This window comes from Dermacentor albipictus, chromosome 2 (genome assembly GCF_038994185.2).
Source record: "Dermacentor albipictus isolate Rhodes 1998 colony chromosome 2, USDA_Dalb.pri_finalv2, whole genome shotgun sequence".
Lineage (NCBI taxonomy): Eukaryota > Metazoa > Arthropoda > Arachnida > Ixodida > Ixodidae > Dermacentor > Dermacentor albipictus.
Genome location: NC_091822.1, coordinates 32,135,335 through 32,161,309, shown reverse-complemented (window position 1 = coordinate 32,161,309; position 25,975 = coordinate 32,135,335). Strand labels below are relative to the sequence as shown.

Genomic DNA, 25,975 nt, shown 5'->3' with positions numbered 1-25,975 from the left:
GCACAAAGAGCTAAAACCTCTATTGACAAAAATTATGTTCCAAAAATTACCAATTTAAATAAGGGGAAGAAAACTGCAATTGATTTGCTTGAGAAATGTGGTCTGGAGCGCCTCGCGTCTGGAGTTAAACTTTCCAAGGGTCTGCACCTCGACATATTCTTTATTGCTAAGACACATAAGCCGGAAGATCCTTTTCGAGCCATTATTTCTGAAAAAGGAACGTCGCAGTACACTGTCTCGACTTTTTTTTGCATAATGTACTCTCTTCAGTTCGTCTTAGTGACCCCTTTCTGATAAGCCATTCGGAAGAAATTGTAGCCTTCCTAGCAGAAAATAATCCAGGTAAATGCTCAGCGATCAGTGTTGATGTAAAATATCTTTTTTATTCGCTTCCGCAATCGGAACTACTGTGCAGTGTTAAAGAAGCAGTGACGCTCAACAATGATGAGTTCCGGTTTACTCAGGACTGTGGGATGCCCGTGGAATCTTTTTTAGAACTTTTGTTGTTTTACATAGGGAATGCCGTTGTAAAATGGGGTATTTCTATGTATGTACAAAAATGGGGAGTTTGCATTGGTTCAAAAGTTGCGCCAGTTTTGAGTGATATTTATCTAAGTCGCGTCAATAGAAAACTACAAAACAATCTTAAGGAATTGGCGGTGCATGCGCTTAGATACGTAGATGACTACCTGGTGTTTTGTTCTCGCGATTATTACACCAAGAAAGCTACGGATATTTTAAAAGTTTTTATGGAATGTGGTGGGGTTTAGGTTTCACACTTGATCTTATCCAGGGCAACAAATTACAGTTTTTAGAATATGTGCTTAACGTTCCAGGATGAGCATGTCTGTTGGCATTATTCGCCTAGGGCTTAGAAGCCACTGTTTTAATTTTCTCCTTGTCATTCTAAACTTGCTAAATAGCTTATTCATACTATTCATATTATTCATATTATTCATGGATAGCTTATTCAACTCTTAGGTCTGCCATTACTAAGTCATGTCCCCACAATATGCAACAAAGTTTTTCACCACAGATAGAAAGGCATCCCGTGCATTTATTATCGCCAACCTGCGAAAAACTTTTAAAATGGGTAAAAAGCCCCGGTAAGAAACTAGAAAAACAGAAAAAAGAAACAAATTTTGCTGTGGTACCCTATATACGTGGATTATCCCATGGTTTAAGGAATGTGGCCAATAGGTATGATACAGTTTCCTCGGCCCCTTGGAAGTTGTCTAACATGTGCCCTATGATAAATAGGAAACTTGAACAGTGTGGCAAAAAAAGAAAAGATGACTGCGGCGTTAAACATGTGTCCCCTTTAGTGCCTTGCAACACCGGTATAGTTTATCAGATTCCACTCGAGTGTGGGAAAGCTTACATTGGACAGAGTGGCAGGTGCATTAACATTTGACTAAAGGAACACAAACATTCACTAAACAACCCTAATGCATCATATTTAGCCTCACATTGTTTCAGTTGTGGTTGTAAACCTTTCTTTGAAGACACAAAAATTCTTTCCAGACATAAATGCCAAACCACACGGGAAATTATCGAGGCATTCCACATCAAAAGATTAGGAGACACTTGCGTAGCCATGCATCGTTGTCTCTGTTAGATTGCGAATTTCAGTACTTTCGGAATACATGTAATAATCTGAAGTAATCTTTTTTTGTTTCCTTCTTTGGCTTCCATACCTCCTGATATGTTAGCACAGGCTGTCAGAAAAAGGTCCTGTCACCGCAGGATGAGGTAGCCAGAAAATGGGAAATATACCGGGGGAAAAAATCTGTGGTTCAAATACAGATTCAAGCAAAGATAAAAGGTCCAAGTGAACGTTGGTTGTCTGAAATACGTGATAAGAAGAAGGCCGCACTTAGAATATTGCAGAACCACATAAACTTATTAGGCAGGAAATCTGTAACAATGCAACAACATATCCTAGACGAAGACGGAAGCAAACTGGAAGGGGACGCGGCATTAAATTACATTTCCAAGGCGATGCCAAGGTTGCATTTGAGGAAAAGCAGCATGAAAGAGAACCATATAGAAAAGGAGGTAGTGCGGACAAATTTCAACTGGAAGAAAGGCAAAAAGAAAATTCCTAAACGCAAAGCCACAGCGCTAGACGAGGTTCCCGTTGGGCTAATTAATGAACTATGCCAAAAAAGTAAAGAAGCTATTTTGTACGCAGTAGAAAAACGTTTAAAAATAGAGGAATAGCAGACAGTTGGCGACAAAGTAAAATGAATTTAATTTATAAACGCAAGGGGGGAAAAGATAGAATTCACTCGCATTGACCCTTTTCGCGGTGAAGTTTGTTCTAGAGAAACGAGATGGCGCGTTTGGCGGCGTGCCGCACGTAGCCTCAGCGACAGCGCACGAATGCGAAAGCATTGCCACTTCCACCTTGCTTCTGTGCGATCACCTGTCGGGAATGGAACTAAGTTTTCGCTCAGGTACGAGGGCGAATAAGTGGATAGGCGCGCACTTGAATATATGGGCCCCACATACGCACAATGAATGATGAACTACACCGATAGCGCACTAATGGTCGAAGCTGAATGTTTCGTGACGGTCCACAAGAATAAGCGAGTTACTAGCGAAAATACATATTTGCTACAAGGTATTACGATCCACAGCATGGCTACGTTTCAAACCTGGATCGCTGCAAGAACCTATCTCTGGGAACTGTGCCCACCCGCGATTGATTAGGCAGAAATAATCAGGTAGTGTCCACACAAAAGAAATTTACTGAGTCAGAAATGTGACAAGCGGCTGCTTCAAAATAATTGCCAAATAAAAACCAAGAGAAAAACACACTAATCCTAATTCAATTCATGAGCGGAAAGTTTGGATAGTTTGGATTACATATTTAGTCTCGCTTTTAAAACCTCAGCGACAGCGTCACCATGTACGCACCTTGCATTATATGGACATAACTTAATCAGCTTCCAAAGCGTTTTTACATGTTCTGTGAAGCTGTGATTAAAGCTTCGTATTGTCCACCCAGTCACCGTCCACGATATTTTCCGAAACAGAGGTTCGCTAAGAGGAACCGGCCTCATACACACCAATGTAAAGGCGTATGTAACGAAGGCAGTTCAGGCATGCAATAGGTGCTTCACCATGAGATCAAACATGCCGGTGCCCACGGCATTACCGCAAAAAGGGTTAATAGACCGTTGACCCTTTGACCATTGCATCGGTAACATGGAGGTTAGCAATGCAGGTCATTAAAATACAGCTGCAAGCATGGGCAGGGAATACTGGCATATTGTGAGAACTTCAGAATGGCTTCAAATTAGTAGACGTCTGGATGATAACGTATTTGTCCTTACTAGGTGTATTCAAATATCTAGAGTAGAAAGGAGACCATTAATTGTGACTTTTTTAGACATTACAGGAGCGTATGAGAACGTAGACCGGAAGATTTTGTGGGATATTCTAGACGAGGAATGCTTAGGAGACGATTGTATACAGCATTTGAGATATGTTTACCTAGAAAAACAACCGTTTGGGTTGAATGTGAAGGAATGAGGAGTGAGCACAAAATTTATATCAACAAGAGACTGAGGCAGTGGTGGCCTGTATCCCCAATGCTGCTTATGATGTACACGGTGAAAATGAAAAGGACACTAGAAGGAAGTAATATCGGGTTTAATATTTTATACAAACAGACGTGTACAGTAATAAAACAGCAATTTCAGGGATTATTTTGTGCGGAGGACATTGTGTTGCTAAGAAACAAACTGATTTCCACCGTCTGGCTAATATCTGTGGACAGGAAGGCGAGAATTTAGGTCTGAAATTTAGCGTTGAAAAATCAGGTGTTATGATATTCAATGAAAACAGTGAATAGACGTTGGCAATACAGGGCCAGGAAATACCTCGGGTAAAAGAATATAAATACCTTAGTATTTAGATAAGCGAAGGCAATAGATATATGGGAACACAGGAAAAAAGAATAACAGTAAAGGGGAAGAGAAATGCAGCCATAATGAAGCACAGAGCTCTATGGAGTTACAACAGGAACGAGTTGCTCCGAGGTAAGTGAAAATATGTTTTGGTTCCAGGACTTACTTTTGGAAATGCGGTTGTTTGCTTGAAGTACCAGCAAGCTTACGACCAGTATCGTGAGCAGCATGGCAACAAAGACGGTCAAGCGCGAAGTCAGAGAGGCTGAGATAATCTCATGTGTGGCAGCAATCGAAAAAGATAACTTGCTATGAGTAACTACTTAAGAGGAAAAACGGAATCAGGAAAGAAAGTACTTCTGATAGAAGCTCATTACTTTTCAAGGCGAGATCTGGGTGCCTTAGAAGATGCACTTATATACCGAGTTACAACAAGAAATCATAATGTGCTTGTCCCGGTGAAGCTTGAGAAACGATGGAGCACGTTTTATTAGAGTGTGAAGAAATGTGCCCAGCCTACAATTTTGGCACCTCTGGCCGCCTTGGAGCCCATGGGTTCAACGAGAGCAGCGGGAAAGTAAACGTGTCCGAAATTATATATTAGTAAGATGCGATTGGAAGATTGGTGGAAGAAAAATGGGGAAACGCCAAACAACATAGGCGTGCAAAAACTAAGTTCCAAGTAGGGGTTCAGAAAGTTTAGTTTTTAGAATTCTTCCTTTTTCCCGTTTTTTTTTCTTTTTATTATTGGAAGGATATCAGGCAATATAGTAACAAGAGCTTGGTGACATAACACACCACTCCATTCGAAAGGGGACGCTCATAGCATCCATCCATCTGTACCAACCGCGAGAGAGGAGCTCGGTTGCTGCATGACGCGCTTTTTTCTTTAATTGTGGGGTTTTACGTGTGATTTTGACCACGTGTGCTTCTTTAGCGTGCACCTAAATCCAAGTGCGCGAGAGTTTTTGCATTTTGCCCCCATAGGATGACGCGTTTCTCAGCCTACGTATGCACCCACTTGCCATGCCTTATGGAAACCACGCGCAGGCTTCGCGCTGTATTGTTTCAATGCTAACACATTACTATCGACTGTCATCATGGGATGGGTTCTGCCACATTCTTTTACTTTGAAAGTAATCAGGGATGACCCCTTGTCGATGAGGAGTGTGTTCGACTTGGCTGCTCAACGCTGCACGTCACCACCCGATGCTTGCGTCTGTGGTTATGCAAGTTTGACGTAAGAAAATTGTCATAAAATCTGGATAAATATGATTCCGTGATGTGGCCCAAGCTTTTAGTGGCTAAAAGAAGGTCAAATGCGTTTTTTTCTTTCCAGGTAGAAGTTGAGTGGCAAAACGTCTTAAGGGCAGTATATGCTTGGTGTTACCTTTTGTGCCACAATCGATGACTTGTGAGATCTAAGTGGGCTTCCTTCTTCAAGCCGTAAGGAATGGTTACATTGTTACACTGTCGTCATTGCCGAACCTGTGTAACACGGCCAGGCTTGCGGCACCTAATATTCCCAAGTTGTCAAATATACCAATATGCCTTATTCAAAGCTCCGTGGTTTGTGTGTGTGTGTGTGTGTGAGTGAGTGAGTGAGTGAGTGAGTGAGTGAGTGAGTGAGTGAGTGAGTGAGTGAGTGAGTGAGTGAGTGAGTGAGTGAGTGAGTGAGTGAGTGAGTGAGTGAGTGAGTGAGTGAGTGAGTGAGTGAGTGAGTGAGTGAGTGAGTGAGTGAGTGAGTGAGTGAGTGAGTGAGTGAGTGAGTGAGTGAGTGAGTGAGTGAGTGAGTGAGTGAGTGAGTGAGTGAGTGAGTGAGTGAGTGAGTGAGTGAGTGAGTGAGTGAGTGAGTGAGTGAGTGAGTGAGTGAGTGAGTGAGTGAGTGAGTGAGTGAGTGAGTGAGTGAGTGCACAAACTTTTATTTGGTCCAGCAAAACTCGACAAAACGTGCACCCGGCTAATCCCACGACGGGACTGACAGATCTAGTCTGCCAGCCTAATCGCGGGCGCACTAGACGGCCAGGATTTGGTCTTCAAAGACGGGACTTGCAAGGAGCGCGTCCCACTCTTCCTTGGCGAACTTCGGGCCCAGCGGCCCGCACTCCCAAAGCATATGAGGCAAAGTAGCAACCTAACCACAGGCCACACAAGAACAAGTCGGATAAATCTCAGGATGTATGTTGTTAAGGGACGCCGGATATTGGTAGGAGTTCGTTTGCAGGAGTCTGAGTGTGACCGCCTGCGGCCTGCTTAGCTTGGGGCGAGGTAGCGGGAAAACCCTTCTCTCTAAGCAAAAGCATTTAGTAAGTTCATTCTGCGTTATAGGAGCGTCTGTGTGGGCTGGGAGAGAGTCGCCCTATCCGAGGGCAGCGCGCTCGATAAAGCCATGCGGAGCCTCGTGGACAGACTCGTTGAGGTTCAGAGGAACCTCCTCAATCGCCCCGCCATGGGCAGGGAACCAAAAGATGGAGTGTATGAAGGTGTCGCCGTGTTTTGTGCCTTTCAGAATTTGCATTGCCTGCCGGGCCAACCGGCCTTTCTGGAATGCACTTGCGGCCACTTTTGAACCGCTATACACCCTTTCTCTCCGACCGTCTTGCATGGCGAGTGCAATGGCTACTTGCTCGGCCACCTCGGGATTTGTCGTCCGGACGGAAGCACAGTTGATAACTTTGCCCAGCGTGTCTACGACGGAAACAGCAAAAGCCTTGCCGTCTCGGTATGCAGCTGCGTCCACGAAGCTTGTTTCGATCTTGTCCTTGTTTATTTGCTTCAGTATGCTCAATGCTCTTGCCTTGCGACGACCTACGTTGTGAACGGGATGAACGTTGCGGGGCAAAGGGGGGACCACAATCTTCTACCCTATTTATCTGGGGATTTGGGTGTTTTCAGCCATGGTTCTTGGTGGTTGCGAGTCCGATCTCCTCGAGGATACGCCTGCCGGCCGGCGTGATGGACAGCCGAGTTGGCTGGGCCCGTTCCTGAGCCTCGGCTATCTCCTCCATGGTGTTGTGTATGTCGAGCCGAAGGAGGTCCTCGGTATGCGTACTGACGGGCAGCCCGAGAGCTCTCTTGACGAATTTTCTAATGAAGGCATTAAGCTTTTCCCGATAGGCTCTGAGCCAGTTGTGCATAGCCACCGTGAAGGTCAAGTGGCATAGCACAAAGGCCTTGATGAACAGAAGCAGGTTGTCCTCCTTGAGGCCACGATGTCTGTTCGTGACCCTTCGAAGGAGGCGAAAAACATTGTCGGCTTTCACAATTATCTTGCGTAACGCACTGCCGCTGCCGCCGCGTAACCAGGACACTGATGGTGTCGACCCTGAGTATCGGGTCACCGATAGCCAGGGTCACTTTCCGAGACCGGTTTCCAGCCCTTATGTCTGGGGCCTTTTTCTTTTCTATAAAGCAGCAGCTCAGATTTCGTCGAGGAGCATCTGAGTCCACTGGGTCGCAGGTACTGCTCGGTGACGTCTACCGCCTCTTGCATGGCGCTTTGCACTTGCCCTTCGCTACCGCTGGTGCACCAGATCAGTGTGGGAGCTTGCACACCAATTGGCAGAATGTCTCTGCCTAGCTCGAATGCTGATATACGGCTAAATGAACCATGGTAATAAAGGCGATGGGCCTCTAGGGTTTTACGAGATGGTGATTGATGAATTTTACCCGATGACAGTACAGAAAAAAATTATACAAATACTTCAATGACGCTTTCATAATTGTCTTCGTCTTCGACTTTATTGCATAGTGTGCACTACATGTGTGCATGCGGAAGTTATTAGTGACGAGAAATTGGTTGAAACCTCCTCAGCGCACAAGTGATTCTTTAAGAGAGCATAGTTGGCAGCTTCCCAACCCAATAAAAATTGTTAAGGCTCAAATATACGTTGCGATTAAGCCAAGAAAACACTTCGCTAAACATCATACAATCTTCCCTCTCCGAAACATCATATAATACTGAAACGCTGTTAGATAAAACATTTCGAAGATCGAAGCTTTTCATTGCACTTTTGTTGGTAAGAAGATCAGGGTCATTTACAAAAGCGCCATCGCACGACGGGAAAACAAGTCTGCTGACATGAACGAAAAGTTACAAAGGATGTAATTGTGTGTAAAACTTTGAGATGATAGATATAAACAAGGAACACCTACTAGTCCAGTATTAGAGCAGATTAGTAAAAAAACTGCAGAACAGTAAATACCAAGTATATGAGATGACTTAGGTAGGAAGTGTTGATTCGAGACTCGGGAATTCTCCCCTTGCCATGGTAACTGGACGAATTCATGTGACGGCGTTCCTTCTCCTAACTCTGTTCGAAGCCCGATGGCGGCTTTAGGTGAAGACACGTGTGTGATAAGGCGTTCTTCTTCGCCGTTCTGTAGGCGCTCTCGCCAGCTCCGAATGTCTCCTGGGTATGGAGTTCTCGGGCCGTGACCCGCAAGGACGTCGAGTTATGGGCTTGGTACCCACCCGGGGCATTGGGACTGTCGTGGCCGTGAACCCTGCTTTCCTGTTGGAGGTTCCCGAAGCATGGAGTCTCAAGGAGGCAGCCACAGTTCCGGTAGCGTACTCTACAGCATACTACGCCCTCCTGGTGCGTGGGAACATGCAACCAGGACAGTCGCTTCTCGTTCACTCGGGCAGCGGAAGTGTTGGTCAAGCTATTATCTCCATTGCGTTATCCATGGGATGCACCATCTTCACTACAGTAGGTAAGTTTAGGCAACTTTACTCATTTAGGGAGGTGACGTTTTCAGGTGGCCTTAGGAAAAATACGCCGTCCAGCGATGCTTAAGCGTGTCACTGCGATGTGAAACGTCACAGCTCATACCGCATAGACTGGCCGTGTTAGTGGCCTTCCTAAATGTTCCACTGTCTCCATAAGGCTTATTAAATCACCTGCCGCAATCTGCGTCTAGGACCACCACTTCCTAATTTTGGGCGCTTCTGCGAATATTATTGGAGGTTTACGAGAAGTAATTGTCGTGCGTGTGTTGCTCAGGAGACATCACGAGAACTGAATACACGTTAAAAGAATAGAACATCTTCATGCCTGCCATCACACATGATGCAGAGAGATAGTTCCGGGTAGAAGTGTGCCACCACTAGCTTCTAAGATTTATACAATATTGTCCCGACATTTCGGAAGAGTAATTGTTCGCAAATAATATGGCAAACGTTTTGTTCTGTAATACGAATTTTTATGAAACAGCTACTCTGTTATGGAGAGGTCCCGGCAAATCATGAAGTTTCACGCAGGTTTATTCAGCACACCCTCTACCGTCTCTCTACAGTTGCCAGCAGTTTAAGCTCAGTACAACACTTGCTATGATGAACCCGCAAATTCAGCAGGATAGCGGATCGGGCTACTTGTCACGTCATGCTTACTACGTAAATGTGGTAGCAAGAAGTAAACGAACACCGAATACACGAGCGCTCGTCTTCATCTACCTCGTCGTCCGGTGTTGCTTTGCATCGTTGTACCTTTGTTCACAGTACCCGTAACGAGCAGGCTGTGTTCTAAAACCTATAATACATTGGAACGAAACTAGAGCCAATGCATAAAAAAGTGAAGCTCTGGAACTGCGCACCCACGTGATTATGACGTTTGCGCTCGAGCTCTTGAAGAAGCGGCGATAGCGAGATAAGTAGATTAATTCGTCCCGCTTGTTTTGTTTTTTTTTTAATTCTTCCCTGCGGAAATTTCCCCGCAGTAAAATCACTTTTTTTCTTTTTCGTTTTTTTCACTTAGGTTCTCAGGAAAAGCGACAATTTCTCATGCGTCGCTATCCACAGCTCGAACATAGGAACATCGCGAACTCACGTGATCTCTCCTTCGAAGAGCACGTTCTACGAGAAACTAAAGGAAGAGGTAAGTGATGACTGCATTGCGATCATATGTAGGACGCCTTCATCGTGTATAATAAAACCCTTGCTTGGTGATTTTTTTTATTTTGCTTCGTATGATGCTTACCTTGTAGCGTGGTCTGCTGGGAACGGATATTCTAAAGCCGTTGTATTAAGGAACAATTCTGAAACACCAACTTTTCAGCCAAATGAGTCAGTATCTTATGGCTATATATACATATAGGCAATGAGCGCAGCAAAATACAAGACTCCACTCCTGTTGACTCATGAATAATCAAGGGCAGTGTAAGCGGGGAGAGGTAGATCACATCGAGATAAATGTGTTTGGTCGGGCCTCCTCTTCGACGACCCTAGGCATCACCGTCATCATACGGCCGGAGACAAAATATTACTTTGACTCAGATTTCAATTCTCGCAATATGCAGTTGGAAGTCAAACGCCCTAACCACTGCGCTGCGCAACAACTTTGGATATCAGTCATTTGCATTGGTTCTGTATCCTTACACTAAATGTGATCACGTTTGCGCATATTGTTTGAGCTAGAAAAGGCAATAATGCTGCATCCAGCAAGGACGCAGCCCTATTCATCGCAAAGAAGTTGCACTTGTTAACATGTCGGAGTGTGGGAGCCGGAGGCACACCAGGCTTCTATTGTCTTTCTTTATTTATATATATATATATATATATATATATATATATATATATATATATATATATATATATATATATATATATATATATATATATATATATATATATATATGTATATATATATATATATACATATATATATATACCACCGTCGTAATCCACGGAAAGATCCGGTTAATATTCAAGTGAAGCATAGTCATTTGATTTGATGGCGTTTTAAAGTTGTTTTTTTATCCTCGCGACGTATTCTTGTGTTGTGTCGCTGCCTTGTGGCTGATGTTAAGTGGAGAGCACTAATATAACAGGGCCAACTTTATTCTCCACTTGTCGATACCTCACAAGGAGGGGACGAGTACCCTCCATGTTTGCAGTGAAGAAATAGATTGTTGCGTACACGTTGCATTGGCTAGTTCACGAGTGGGCCACGAGAGATGGTCAATTCAGAAGAAGAGCTGCGGCAAACACAGCAATGAGGCGCAACATGAAGCTGTCAGGACATCGCTAGAGAGCCCAGATATTAAGGAATGTACCAAAATAATTAGACATTTCACTGCGCTTTGTACCGATAACTTTTTACACAAAGATAATATCAAGTCTATTATCTTTGTTTAGTATAGTTGTCATCGTCACGTTAAATTATGCGTACGAATTCATGGCCACAAAAACACTCTGCTTTGCCACACCAGGTGTCGACCTCGTGATCAACTCCCTGGCTGAGGAAAAACTCCAGGCCAGTGTGCGTTGCCTGGCGATAAACGGCCGCTTCCTCGAAATCGGCAAGTTCGATTTGTCCAAGGACTCGCCATTGGGGATGTCTGTGTTCCTGAAAGGCGTCACATTCCACGGAATCCTGCTGGAGCTTCTACTTGGAGACGACGCTTTCGCTGTGGCAGAATGGCGGCGTGTCGCGGAACTACTACGCAGCGGTATTGCCTCGGGCACCGTGCAACCACTTCACGTCATCCAGTACCCGATTGACCAAGCTGAAGAAGCATTCCGCTTCATGGCTTCTAGGAAACATATGGGCAAAATTGTACTCGAGGTGAGCAGTTTTTCAAGGGGTGTTTAACGTGCGTCCGGCACCTATGCTATTAGAGCCTTTCGAAATGAGAAAAATGGGTATAAAGAAGTGTTTAGATATCTATGCTACTCGCATATCTGCGCTGCAATGATGTGAAGTAAATACAAGTGAGGCTAGGTGTATGATAATACCAGGTTCCTGCTGTAACATTTATGAAACAATATCATTATGTTCGTGCGAACTGCTGGGAAGAATGCCTTTCGAGTGAAAGGCCTGTGGCGCGTGAGCTTTGTTAACTTCAAATTCTGAGAGTTAGTGGCTCCACCATCGAAAAAGACGACGTAGGTCGCACAATCTTCCATTCTTTGTAAAGAGTCGGTAGTCCTACTAATGTAGGATTGGATAAATTGAACGGATGGATTACGTATCTACTGCTTCTTGTGTGGTAGTGGGTCGGTCCAGCGGATCCAGCTGGCCGCGAAACATCCTGCGGTGTCGGCCATTCAGGTTGCCAAGAATCAGACTGAAACGTAGAAGTTTCTCGTCGTGTGGCTGGGTCAGAGGAATTTCTTCTTCCTCTACTCCAATGTCTCAGGAGTGTTGGGCAGTGGTTCAAGATGAACGCAGTTACGCGTAACAGATATGTAATCTGTTTCAACTAACTATGACCTAAGCTTAACTGCGCGTCGCTTAACGGTGCCTCGCTTGCCGAGATCAACGATCTAGACTGCCATAGGGTCTCCGAAAAATGATATGATGCGTGCCACGCGGCGAGCATCATGTTCATCTTTTACTTCTTACGGCAGTCTCCTTGAAATATACGCAACTTGTCGTAGTTAGAGGTCAGCGAAGAAGTGTCTCGGCAGCTAGCAGAAGTGATGGGCGCACTTTGATCGCTTGACTTCATTTAAAGTAGCTGTTGCTGAATTTTTTCCTGAGGGGTACACGGAACGTGATGTTACGTGCTAGAAGTTGTAGTCGTGGGGCGAAGATTGAAAAAACGTGGCCAGGAGCTTTCAAGAATTGTGGCCCTCTATCGGTGACCAAACCGTCTAGTATCCCATGTCTCGCTAAAACAGATTTGCAGTCCACAGACGCCTCTGCTACTGAGAGAGTACCAAGTCGAGCCTTCTGAGGAAAGCTGTTTTAGTAAAGAAGTTCATAAAGAAATTGCGGATGCCATGTGTGTAAGGTAGCCTTTGAAAAAGTCAGGATGTAGACTCTTTCAATGGTGGTCTTGAAAAAAGTAGGCTGGCATGAAATCTTTGCCCTGTGCGTAAAATATGTAGATGCTGCGCATCAGACGCATGCGCATCCGCTGTAGTAGCAGAGCCTAATAACCTATTGACTTGGATTAAGTTAGATATGACAGGGCGGTCGTCCATCTCTAGTTGAAATGCTCTCCCTAATAGGTAGTCATGACAAATTTCTTTTGTCAAGAAATTTGTCATGAAAAGAAAGCATCTGTTGGTTTCATGTGGCATACCGCTTGGTATTTTCTGTCTAGGGTGCTTTGTCTGAGCAAGCATCGTCGTAGCGTAGGCGACTGGTCAGAACATTCCTTTTGGCTGTTTCTGATACACCACAGCACTGAATATAAGGAAAAATGCGTTTATCGTCAGACGTGTCTGCTTTTCTGGCGATTACTTTCATAATGTGACACTCGACAGGAGGAGCTTTTTTAGTCGCCAGACGCTTGTTCTGAGAGAGCATTTCAGACAATAATTTGCTTTGTAAACAGCATACATTTTGGAAGGTGAGAGTGTTTGGTCATGTTTGACACAAATGGACCCAAGTATATGGGCAATACCCATAATACACTAGAGCCCTGTATTTGAAGTTGGTCTGGGCATCAACTTGCTGGTTTGTACGTAGCGTGCTCTGGTCAGTGTGTACATTGTTGTTTTAACGCGACAGCGTTAAGGAGCTCGTGTCGCAGAAAAGCTGGTGTCGTCGGTCGTGAGCGATAAATCCCGGGAGTCACTTCATGAATAAAAATAACTTGCAAGATGGGCTGGGTAGGAATCGAACCAGGGTCTCCGGAGTGTGAGACGGAAACGCTACCACTCAGCCACAAGTTCGATGCTTCAAAGCGGTACAAAAGCGCCTGTTGTGAATGCGGTGTTGCCTTAGAAACGAGCCGTAGAAAGTTATACTGCAGTGTATATCGGTAATTATGAACATGTAACTTACAGAAGTCGCAGTTACACGAGTAGCGAAGTTCGCTTCTGCTACATTTCTTCTGCGCTTTCCGCACACGCAGAGCCATCTTGCGGCAAACACAGAAGACGCCCTCCTCTCAATGTACGGCGCTGCCCCGACAGGTGGCGCACCACGTGCGCATTGGGCTGGGTGTTGTGTGGACAACACAACAACAAAGGTCAAGCGGAAAGTCAGAGAAGCTGAATTAATCTCATGGGTGGCGGTAATGGAAAGGAAGCCTGCCATGAGTAACTACTTAAGAGGAAAAAACGAAATCAGGAAAGAAACCATTTATGATAACTCAAAGGGAAGCTCATTACTTTTCGAAGCGAGATCAGGATGCCTTAGAACACGCGCCTATAAAGCGAGATATAAGAAGGAAGAAGAAGCATGTGCTTGCTGTGGTAAAGCTAGGGAAACTACGGAGCATGTTTTATTAGAATGTGAAGACGTCTACCCAGCGGTCGATTTAGGCACCACTAACCTCCTTGAAGCCCTTGAGTTCAGAGGGAGCAGTGGTAAAGCAAACATGTCCACAATAGACATTAGTAAGAGGCGACTGGAGGATTGGTGGAAGAAAAGTAGGGAAACGACAAAAGACGGAGACGTACAAAAGCACAGTTCGCAATAGGGGATCAAAAAATTTGGGCGTGGTAGTTCATAGTGTTCTTATGCGAAGCATATTACGAGAGCTCAACCCAGCTCCTCCGGCGCGGCGGTGTCGCCTTGAAACCACGTGACACCGTGACGTCACGACAGAGGAGAAGTGGCTTTGGTTCAACTCTTGCAAGACGGGCTGGGTGGGAATCGAACCAGGGTCTCCGGAGTGTGGGACGGAGACGCTACCACTGAGCCACGAGTACTTTTTTTTTTCTTTATTGCCTGTTTGCAGCACAAACCAAGAACACATTCAAACGCTAAAACATGTCAACCACACTTTGGCTAACATTATATATTAAAATCGCTTCAGCTTGATCAGTTCATCAAGAATAGCCACCCACTCGGGAGGCTCACTTTGGGCACGATATATTTCCCGAATATACGCGACACTTTCGATGAAGTTTATTCTCGCCGGACGGGCATCGACATCGGAGTGTCGCACTGCCATTCTCGTTTTCCACAGACTGTGGAGGCCAAAGAGCATAAACATATCGTACGGAACTCCTCCTTCGTTATCGGTTGGCAAATATCGAATACCAAGAGGTGTAATCGGTAGTTCTTTTTTAAGTGTACGTTGTAAGACATCCCAATGAAATATTGCATCCCAGCAATCGATGAAAACGTGTTCAATGGTCTCTGGCTTTTTACAAAGTAAGCAGTTTACTGTCCATGGCACATATATTCCTTTTTCGTCTAACCATGTTTTTACGGGTAGCGTGTTTGTGTGCAGCTTAAAGAAAAACGTTTTTTGAGAGGGTCTAACTGGCATTTTTTTCACCCGTTTCAGTACATCATCTCCTTGGCCTCCCCAGTTTACAGACCTGTACAATGGCATTGGCAACATTGTATCAACTAAGTCTTTATACAGTGTTTTTCTTGTCAGAGAGCACAGATATTCCATGGAAAACCGCACACGCAACATACGAAGTGACTCAACCACTTCGCGCAGATATCCCCTAATACTTCCTCCCTTCACATCACTGGTCGTTACAACATATTGCGGCAGTGCTTTTCCCAAACGAACTTGAATTACTGTGCGTAGAAAATCATTTCTCTGATCCCGAAAAAAAAAGAAAACGCGACACAATTTGTCTAATAAACAAATGCGACAGACCTAGCCCACCACTTCGAGCTGAACGAAACAAATTTGTTCTGCTTATCCTCTCCCAACTAGAAGCCCATATGAATACGGCAAAAACACGATGCATTTTTTGCACACTTGAACGACACATTGATAACACTTGCATAATATACCACACTTTCGCTACTAAAAAGAGATTGCACACAGAAGCACGTCCAAACGTTGACAAATCTCTGCCAAGCCAACCCTTTGATTTTTCACTCATTCTATCAGCTTCATCGGACCAGTACTGTGCGGTATCATTATAGTGCTCGAGTGGCACACCCAAGTACTTAGTTGGCGTTGTTGACCACCGGATATTTGCAAAGTGAGCTGGTATAATGTCCCAATGACCGTGCCATATGCCGATGCTTTTTTGCCAATTGATCTGGGATCCAGATTGTTCACAGTACTTCTTTGCAAGACGTACAACTTCAAGTACGCTATCACGATCCTCGCAGAAGACTGCGATGTCATCAGCGTATGCCAGTACCTTGACTTCAGAAAGCTGTAGCCGAAATCCTCGGACGTTGTCATTGCGTATCACTGCTAAACAGAAAGGCTCGAGGTACAATGCAAAAAGCAATGGACTTAGTGGACACCCTTGTCTAAGGGAAGATCTGACTGACAGCTTCTCGCTGAGGGACTTATTAATTATAATCTGTGTCGTGCATTGGTCGTAGGCCATTTTGACGCCATCTAAGATTACTTTCCCTACGTTAACATATTCCAAAACAAGAAGAAGAGCATCGTGGGACACACGGTCGAAGGCTTTCGCCAGGTCGAGTTGCAACAAAGCGACGCGTCTAGCGAAGACGTCGCAACACTCTAGAACGCTTCGCGCTACGTGGCTGTTTGTAGTAATAGTGCGGCCTTTTATGCCGCAAGTTTGATGCGGACCGACAAGATTTGTAATGACTGTTTGAAGCCTCTTTGCCAATACCTTCATGAGTATTTTATAATCGGTATTTGTAAGGCTAATTGGCCTGTATGCCCCAACGGATAAAAGCGCCTTGTGGTCATCTGTTTTCGGTATTAAGACCATGTGTGCACTTCTGAAAGAAGGTGGCAATCGCTTATATTTATGTGCCTCAGAGTATACATGCTCCAACACTTGAGCAAGCCCAGGGGCAAATGCCTTATAAAAGGCGGCTCCTAAGCCATCGGGACCCGGTGATTTGCCTACAGGAAGTTCTTCGATCGCGTGTTCTATTTCTCGGACGCTTATCGGTTCCTCGAGACTGGCCTTTACGTCGTCATCAACGCGCGGCATAAAATTCACGAAACTTGCTTCAAATTCAGCACCCACGTGGATTGGGACGCCGAACAACTTGCGGTAGTGTTCAGTAAAGGCCTGTTCAATCATATTCGAGTCGGAAGTAACCTCATCCCGATAATTAATCTGTCTTATTTCATTTTTCCTTGCGTACCTCTTTTCTTCGGCAATGGCGCGTTTGTTCGGCGTCCCATCAACCCACAGTCTTTCCATCCGTGCCCGAATAACTGCTGCTCTATATTTTTCCGTGTCAATAGCTTCCATCGCGTTTTTAACTGCTCTGATTTCATCACTAAATTTTCCAGGTTCCGCACTGTCCATAAAAATCAGAAAATTTAGTTCCTTCTGGAGCTCCTTTTCTTTCATTTTTTCATTGTGTCTTCTAACAGTTCTTACTTCAATCGCGACCATTTTCACGCGAACCTTAAAGTCTTCCCATACTTCTGCCCAAGGTACACTCTCATTACTCAACATGCTTTGAATTTCGTGCTTTACATCGTTTATAAATTTGTCATCACTTAGGTGTTTTTCGTTGAATTTCCAAAGTGCCCAATCAAAACGCGGCTTTTTTGCCTTGGCACCGAGTGCAAACCACACTATACTGTGATCGCTAAACGACACCGGCTTCACGACATAGTTATCGCATAGAGGCACAAGATCTAACGAGATGTAAGCTGAGCCACGAGTACGATGCTTCAAAGCGGTACAAAAGCGCCTCTAGTGAATGCGGTGTTGCCTTAGAAACGAGCTGTTTCTAAGGCGTGCGTCTCTTGCTCAGGCGCACATTTCGTTGCCGCGCCGAACGCTGCTTTGCTCGACGCTCACCGCGTCCAATGCGGGGCGCGTAGTCGCTGCCCTGTAGCCCATTGTCTTACACTCCTTGGCGGGTCGACGGGAACGCTGTCGCGTTCCACTCTTGAAGGCGAAGCAGTAATGCATGAGTTGTTTCTTCGTCTAGCCGAACCAAATATAGCCAAGCAACAGCAGTTCACCAGGCTAAACAGTGGTTCAGCAACTAAAATAAAGGCTAGTATGCTTCGCATCCTGGGCTTAACCTTACCTAAGCCACAGCCATTTTTTCTTTTTTCATTGTTTAACCTAGGTAGAATATTAGGCGGTATAGTAGCAAGAGCTTGGTGGCGCAATCCACCGCCCCGTTCCAAAGGGGACGCTCATAACATCCATCCATCCATCCGGGGCTGTGCGGGGACCAATGCGAGGCGCGTCGCGGCCCGGGCACCCTCTCCCCTGACGACGCTTCGCCATGCTTCCTCACGGGTTGCAGAATGAAGCGTCCTTCCTTTCTTTTGATCACTATCTCTCTATCTCTCTGCCCGTGCCGATCACGACGTTTGGCTGGTGTACATCGTTTCCCCCTCCGGGACACCAAATTCTTTGGTTCGTTCCGCTTGCTCAGGCGCACATTTCGTTGCCGCGCCGAGCTTACCGACCGAGCTGGTCGACGCTCACCGAGCTGGTCGAGCTGGTCTTACCGAGCTGGTCGACGCTCACCGCGTGATTGGTAGGTGAAAAGTCCGACGCGGGGCGCCTCGTAAGTGATCGCTGCGCCTTGGCCTATTGTCTTACACCCCTTGGCGGGTCGACGGAAACGCTGTCGCATTCCACTCTTGAAGGCGAAGCTTAAGCATCCTCCAATTTTTCAAGTATGTGGCCTAAAATCACTACGTTGGCCACTACAAACATGTACTTTTCTAAGTTGAGTATGATTCTTTCTTTCTGACGCATTGAAAATTAAATAGAAGCCGCTGGTCTTACTATTGTCTCGTGAATCCTCAGAATAGGTCATCGTACATATGGCAGGCGATTCCATTGAGACCTTGTAATACTGCTGTCACACGGCACGTGTAATGTCATTCGCAGTCAATGAAATTACGTCCTAATGTAATTTATTTTGCTTCTACACGGGCATAGTGAATGACATTCACAGCTAACTGTATTCGCCCAATGAATGAGTTTTCTGAACTCATGCAAGCGCGACTTGAGTAATCTCGACGATAAGGGCTTCGCAAAAATTTACGAAATTGATGAGTTAAACGAAATGTAATCAGCGTAAAGGTTTTCATAATTGCTGTTATGAACTTTTTCATAATTTTTTGACGCACAGCGCGATAGTTGAAATAGTCTATGCAGCTATATTCTTGTTGCCAGTCTCCGACTGGACGCTAGCCACCTCTTGTCCCCCCCCCCCCATATTCAAAAAGTCTCATCTCTTTTTTTTTTCATTTCTGCATATTGCTTTGAAAGTGGTGCCATGCTAAAATATATCCACCTACCAAGGAGGCCAATTCTGCAGCTTCGCCAGCAGAGAAATAGAAGCAGAAAGCGCACTTGACCGACGACGGTACACGCACGCTGCTGCAAGTGTGGAAAGACCACCCCACCAATTCGCGCAGGGAGAAGCCCAACCTAAATGTATACACGTCACTTGCCGAGTGCCTGCGTGTGCAAGGTGCCAATAAACATCGCCATCAATTGCGAATGTCATTTTGTATACCCGTGTAGACGGGAATGCAAGACCACAATGACATTCGCCATAAATGTCACTTACTGTGAATGACATTAGACGTACCGTGTGACTGAGGTGTAAGATGTCGACCACACGTCTCTGGGAGTGTTCTGGTGCGTAGGTGGTTGCTAACGGTAGCCTGTTGAAGCAGAACCGACCAAACGGCTTGATGAAAGTGGTAATGGTATTGCTTCGTTCACAAAAGAAAATTTGCAGGAAGCCGGAGTTCTCTTAGATCATCAAGAACCAAGATGAGTTTTGTAGCATGCCTAGTGTGTGTTTTGCTGTACGGATGCCGCGGCAGTCTCAAAGGATAGCTTTTTTTTTATTATTCAGCAAAGTCGACGCATCTCCGGAGTGCTCCTGAAAGCTTTCGTTGGAGAACCACTGGCGCACACCACTTAGTTGGCTTTGTAAGTGGCATGATGACGGCGATGTTCTCCATGCGTTTTCGTTCCATCTTTGTCTTGTCGAAGAAAGGCTGTGGAGCACGGCAAGGTGATATCATAGCGAAGGGAGTCGTGTGTCGCGGCCAGTTTATATTGACACGTGTTTATTTATTTATTTTTTTGGGGGGGGGGAGGTGACTGCCTTTCGCCATATAAGAAACGTTATCGCTCAGCGCACGACGCGCCTGCATGTATCGGCAGTTTCGCGAATGTCATCAATGGTTCTATCCGCTGTCGTTTTGAGACTCTCAAAGCTTTTTCAGACTTTGAAAGCTTTTTGAGACTCTGAAACACGTCAGGGAAGTCGTCTTCGACGTTGACTATCAGTCAGTGAAGCCAGGTTGGGGAAAAGGCCAGGGCGATTGATCGCAGGTTTTCCGAGAAGACGGGTATTTAACATCAGGAGGACGTAGGTAGTCTCGAGGTTTGTATGACCGTGGTATGGGAAGTTCTTTTGGGCTAACCCAAAAGAACGTTCCATAGCACCCAGAGCAGCTACTCTGGGTATCTTCCCAAGTCGTCCGGCAGTATCATAGAGAGTGAGTTATGCCGACGTTAGGTGAATGTTCTGAAAGATATCTCGGATCATCTGGTCGGGGGAAATGGCGTTGAAATCTCCGATGTCTGTATTCAACTTAAAGCTTTATTCAACCTTCACGGATATTTTTCATTTGAGCACCGAATAACCTGTTGCAGTAGCAAGAAAACTTGGCTCCTCTGCAAAGCTCTGTACCGTTCGTGTCCACCTGCAGACTGCGAAAAATAGGCCTTTCTCTCCGCAGGACTTGCAAAGCGCGTCTTTGGCAGTGTATTCAACTATGCTGTGGCATCTCGGTCCGCGCCATCCACTGGTTTCCTTTTTCTTGTGTCCAGCGGCTCCCACTGCGAGAGTAGCTTTACATGAGGTATTGTCTTGATCTTTCGTTTACTATATCTAGTGCTTTGCGGGCTTGTTGCCATTTGACCGAAGAGCATTAGCTGCAGCAACTTCCTTTCATCCGTTCGTGTAAAGCTCTCCTTGTTGTATAGATGCACCGCTTCATATTGGCGAGACATTGTCAGCGCCTTCATAAAGTCGAGGCTGGTAGCCAGCTTGATTGATTTCGAAACATTCCGATCCCGGAGGCCTACTGCGAGTCTGTCCCTGAGTAGTTCTTTGCGAAGACGGTCGTTGCTTCGTGACTCAGCCATGGTATGCAGTGTTGTAGCGAATTCTTCGAAGGACTCACATTTGAGCTAGACTCACTTGTTGAACATAGCTCGTTCGAAGACGAGGTTCCTTTTTGAAATGATGTAGGATTCAAAACCTTGCAACACAGGTTCGGATTTGTTCCTCTCGGGAATGACAACTGAACCATGTATCAGGATGTCTTCTGCTTGCGTACCAGGCACGTACCCAAAGGAGCGCCCAGGGGACCCGCCCACCCCCTTTGAAGTTAGATGGCATACCTCCGCCCCCCCCCCCCCTGCCCACACCACCACTAGCCACACACCTTCTTAAAGCGCCGCCAAATCAAGCTTGAGACTTGACAGCTATTCGGTGGTCAACATTTTGCTGCCTCATTCACTCCTTTTGAATGGCGGTAGTTATCGACATCTCCTGGGGTGTGAAGGCTAGTTTTCTAGTCGATTCGGTGCACGCGGGAATAACTCGATATACGTTCAATTTTCACCATCTATTGCAACAGTCACGCGCATCGCTGTTCCTTCGTTACTTCTGCCTTCTTTGTTTCGACTCATCCAGGAACCAGGAAAGGGATTCAGTTCATAGTAAGCTGGTCTGTATGCTCTTAGAAGGAGTTGCATACGGAGCAAACGCCAGCTGCGTTTAACTTTGCCTTTAGCCTCATTACTTCCTCGAGTGACGGCTCGCCGCGACGCTGGCAGATCTTTAGAACCATACACCCATGATTTAGGTTAGAAAGCTGGAAAATAAAATCACGCGCAACAGCGTCCGCCATCAAACCGTGCAGTAACCGTTAAACCCCTAAGCAATATGAATGGTGCCCGTTACCTCTCTGTTTTGTCCCTAATTGTACAGCACTCTTCGTGCAAATTGGCAAGTAGGAACAAGAGTCACAAGGAGTTCAGAAATTACGCGATCGACTAATGGAGGGAGCCGAGGCAACCGCCAAATAGCAAGAAAATGCGAAAATTAACAAATTTAGCCGTTGTTTGTGAAAATATTTATGGATCAACATCTTTTAATTTAAAAAGAAAGTAGAGAGAACACCGCCCGAAGTGGAGATGATTCCGTGTGTTTTGAATGATGCTTCTTCAGTTATCAGTGGAGACGCCTGCGTAACCACTTCTCTGCTGTGCTAGTGGGTTGTTTTTTTCTAACCTTCCGTGGTGGGTTCAGTACGTCTAGAACTGTAGAGTCCGGCGCTCTACGTGGTTCTACGGGACCAGCGGCCACGCATCGTTATGCAACTTCCCAAATAACAGTATGAGTCGGTTTGGGAACTTTGTAGAGTAGTAAATGAGGGATTCAAAAAAATTGTGAATGTTCCAAAATATATATTTTTCTATAACTCTTCCACACCTAATTCAAAAATAGAACACTACTAGATATCTTCATTTTAGACTTTCCCTTGTTTGCTTGTTCTTGGCAGTGTTCTTCCTCCGCTTCTTTCCTGCGCGAGTCCATTTGATGTGGGTCCTTGTCTATCGAGCAAAGGAGAGGCGCATCACACAGGCATATCTGTCAGATACACCCTGTTTCATTCCTCCTTTGCGGGTTTACGCGTCTTTATGGCGAACGGCAGGCATTATTCACGTTTCTGCTAGTAAACGTACCTCCCCCCCCCCTCATTTTCATAGAAAATTTACCTTATGTTGCCCCCCCCCACCTACCTCGAAAAAAAACGACCTAAGTTCAGGCCCGTTACAAAGCTATTATGCAGATTAGCCTGTCAACTTGCTGCTCTTCGGGACATCCCTTACTCCTGACGTCAGTGCGATACTTGGGAAACCTCTGCTTGCACTAAGGCCACTCCGAGGGCATGATGAAATTGAATGTTTCCGGCTGGGTGATCTGGGATGCTACGACGACAGTATGATTTTTCGCGGCGGTCGCAGTCTGAAACGTAGCCATGAGGCTTCCGACGCTTAGGCGTATCTTTTGATTGCGGCTAGATCTGCAGAGCAGTTACGCTCAGCATCGATGTCTCCTTGCTGATCCGATGGCTATTAGAGCGTTGGCGTTTCATGTGGTTGGCTGCAAGGATGTGCCGTCGTGTCGTTCTGGACGGAGATGCAGTGTGCACCGAGCGCTTCTGAGAGAGCGCCTTGCGGGTGCAAAGTGCGTGGCGAGCGCGCTTTATTCACTTCGATTTCGGACAGTGGGCGACGCCGCCGTAGGTGAAGTCCACGTAGGTCGCACACGAGCAACACAGGCTTACTTCCTTTTCGTAAGTTCTAGTGCGTGCTACGACGGTTTCGCGATAGCACGAAAGTGAGAACGCACGTTACGAGCGTTAGAAACTATGGATGGGCAGCAGGAACCATACTGTCACACAGTGACCTTTAGTTTTTATCTGCTTTAAACAAAATACAAGCGAAGTTAATTTAAGCATCCTTATATCGTTAAAATAAGTGCAAAACGTAACTTGAGTTGCTATTTTGGACCTTCAAGAACTATTGGCGCAATAGTACTCCGAATAATGGTGACGCTGCGTTAATGAATGATGGCCGTGAAAGTTCCGGCTATGCGACAAGTATACTAAGGTTGCTTCGAGACATTTCACCCTTTCTTTTTTAAAGCGTAGCATTCTCTGTATATGTTCCGGAGGCCATTATCTGGCTATTCGTTTCGTCCTTCCCTTTCATGCCAAAGAAAATCAGTAGCGCCTTCTGGGTTTCAATGCATGAACTTGTGTGAATGCACAAACTTGTGTATGCTTACCGCCTCCCAAGTGTGGGCGTATGAACCTACGATACCATGTTCTTTTCAGTTAGAATGGGAGTTATAGTTAATACATATATTTGCCTAAACTTAATCTTTTAGCTTCAAACAGCTTCCCAAACTGATTATTTTAAACCAAGTAGTGTTTTGCAAATAATTGGACAAAGACCATTAAAACTGTCTGACGGCAGTATTCAAACACGTGATGTCTAGTACTGAAGCCTGATATTGAAAGCAATATGCCACGAACGATTGCTGCGTCAGGCAGCATAGAGCGCCTTTATGAATTTCTTACGGGCACTCAAGGGTGTTGTGTCGCTTGGTGCGTTTCGATATGACTTTATATAGGAGCAGCTAGAACCCAGGTGAGAGCTAGCGCGGGAAAGCCCAAGCAACCAGACAATCGCGTCTGCAACAGGGAGAATCTTCTGAAGAGGACGCATAGGGCGGGCGAATGATGAGAAAAAAATAACGAGCCATTGCACTCTGTGACGGTGAATTACCAGCGAAGCTCTAGCACATCACAAATAGAAGAGTGTACATGTAATTGTTTTTGTCATTTCGTGACAAAAAGCTATCGTGTAGTTACGATAGCTTTTTGATTACTGTAATGTACACTGATTGGTTTGGAAGCAGCCTTGGAATCTTGGCCAAACTTAAATCTATAATTGGCGCTTTTTGTGCACATCGACGAGAAGGCCAAAGAGCCGAAGGAAGTCTGCACGCAGGATAGCGAATTTCACCTCTTCCACAATGATCACCCATCTTAATATTTTCGTCAAACGAAAATTCAGCGGTAGCGTGCGACACTGTATCCATTGGTTGCAGTGGTTGTATTGCTGACCGCCTGAAGGGGAGATGCACTGGGGACTGCGCTGTCTAGACAGAGCCGGCACCACGCTCATCTGAGCACCGGTATCCACGATGAATCACAGGCCACTGTCACGGTCCCTGAGGAAGAACACTGATGGACGGCGCTCTCAGGTATCCGGAACACTGGTCACCCTCAGGGCCGGCCGGGGTCATTTCCCGAGCAATCGCAAACAGATTACCTGTCACAAACAGATTATCTGTCACAGTCGCTGGGGTTGCGCAGCGGTGCGCCGGTGCTCCCCACGAGCGCTGCCGTCCCGCATGGCTGGTGCTGTGTTGGCGAGCTGAGATATCTGCTCCCGCATGTCCTGCAGCTCGTTCGCAGATGTGCGAAGTCCCGTATCCGTTAGCACCGCTGCGATGGATGGCGAAGCCAATGCCATTACTAAGTCGGCGAGTTCGGCGAGCTCAGAAAGGTGTCTGTAGGCAGCCGAGGCGAGGATCACCCGCACGTTTGTGGGTAGCCGTTGTAGGAAGATCTCCCGACGCAGCCTGCTCTCGACGTCGGTGGTCTTCGCGCCGGGTGGCAGTTGCATGTGACGGAACAACTGACTAGCGGTCCGGTCACCAAGCTCAGCGCCGTGTAGTAGCCGTTTCAGTCGCTGTGGCCCTGATGGCGGGAGTCGGCCGATGAGCCTGAGCTTGGTGTACGCGTTCTATGCAGGGGAATCGACCAGCACATCCCGTACTTCGCTCACTTTTGGAGATGGAAGGCTGCCGACCACGTGATGTTACACGTGATGCGTTGGGCGGCGAATTGCGATTCGACTTGCAGAAAGCAGAGTTCTAGGTCGGCTGTCCAAAAAGGCGGTAGCTTAACGTTGACGGCGGAGATGGATGGCGCGTCGGCTGCAGTCTCCACGACGTCGATATCTAGCTGTCATTAAGCCTCATTCAGATCATCGCTGTTGGGGCGCGAGTTCGCCCGGACGAGTGAGTCCAGTCGACGGCGTGAATACCAATGTCAGCTGGTTTTATTTTGCCGCCTTGGCACTGCTCGCCCTTCCCTCAGAAGTGCGCCCGCTCTTTCCTGCTAGTGGGGGCCTGCTCGCGGCCGCTACACGTGTATGACGAAGCCAAATAAGAAAGTATTTGCCCCTATTTTTTAATAATCAAAATAAGTTACATGCAGGTAATTGCAAATATACGTACTACACTACGTAGCTCAAAATATTTTTCCACATAGTCCTCACACCGGCTTAGACATTTCACCCATGCCAGCATTAAATTGAGATGCCCCTGTCGTCAGTCAGCGACGCACGTGGCCTGCCCGAATGCTCATTGTCATGCAAGTCATCGCAGGTTTTTGTGAAATCACAATACCACCACCTAGTACTAGAAAGCAAGACACTTTTCTCTACACGGGGACTGCATTTTCCCGAGAATTTTGATGGGTGTTCGTCCCTTTCGCCATAAAACACGAATCACACTCCGGTCTTCGTACGCCGCGGATGTGTGAAACACAATCGCCATCTTCAGCAACTGAAAGCATCATCGTGC

General features: G+C 46.0%; 1 protein-coding gene across 1 annotated transcript in view; it reads left to right on the top strand.

The window, feature by feature from the left end:
* Window positions 1-25,975, top strand: part of LOC135916602 (fatty acid synthase-like) — a 291,000-nt gene that overhangs the window by 240,240 nt on the left and 24,785 nt on the right. Inside the window, exons 19-21 of the mRNA XM_070532796.1 lie at window positions 8,304-8,633; window positions 9,674-9,793; window positions 11,127-11,482. Coding sequence (XP_070388897.1) covers window positions 8,304-8,633; window positions 9,674-9,793; window positions 11,127-11,482 — 806 coding nt within the window. The remainder of the gene's footprint in view (window positions 1-8,303; window positions 8,634-9,673; window positions 9,794-11,126; window positions 11,483-25,975) is intronic.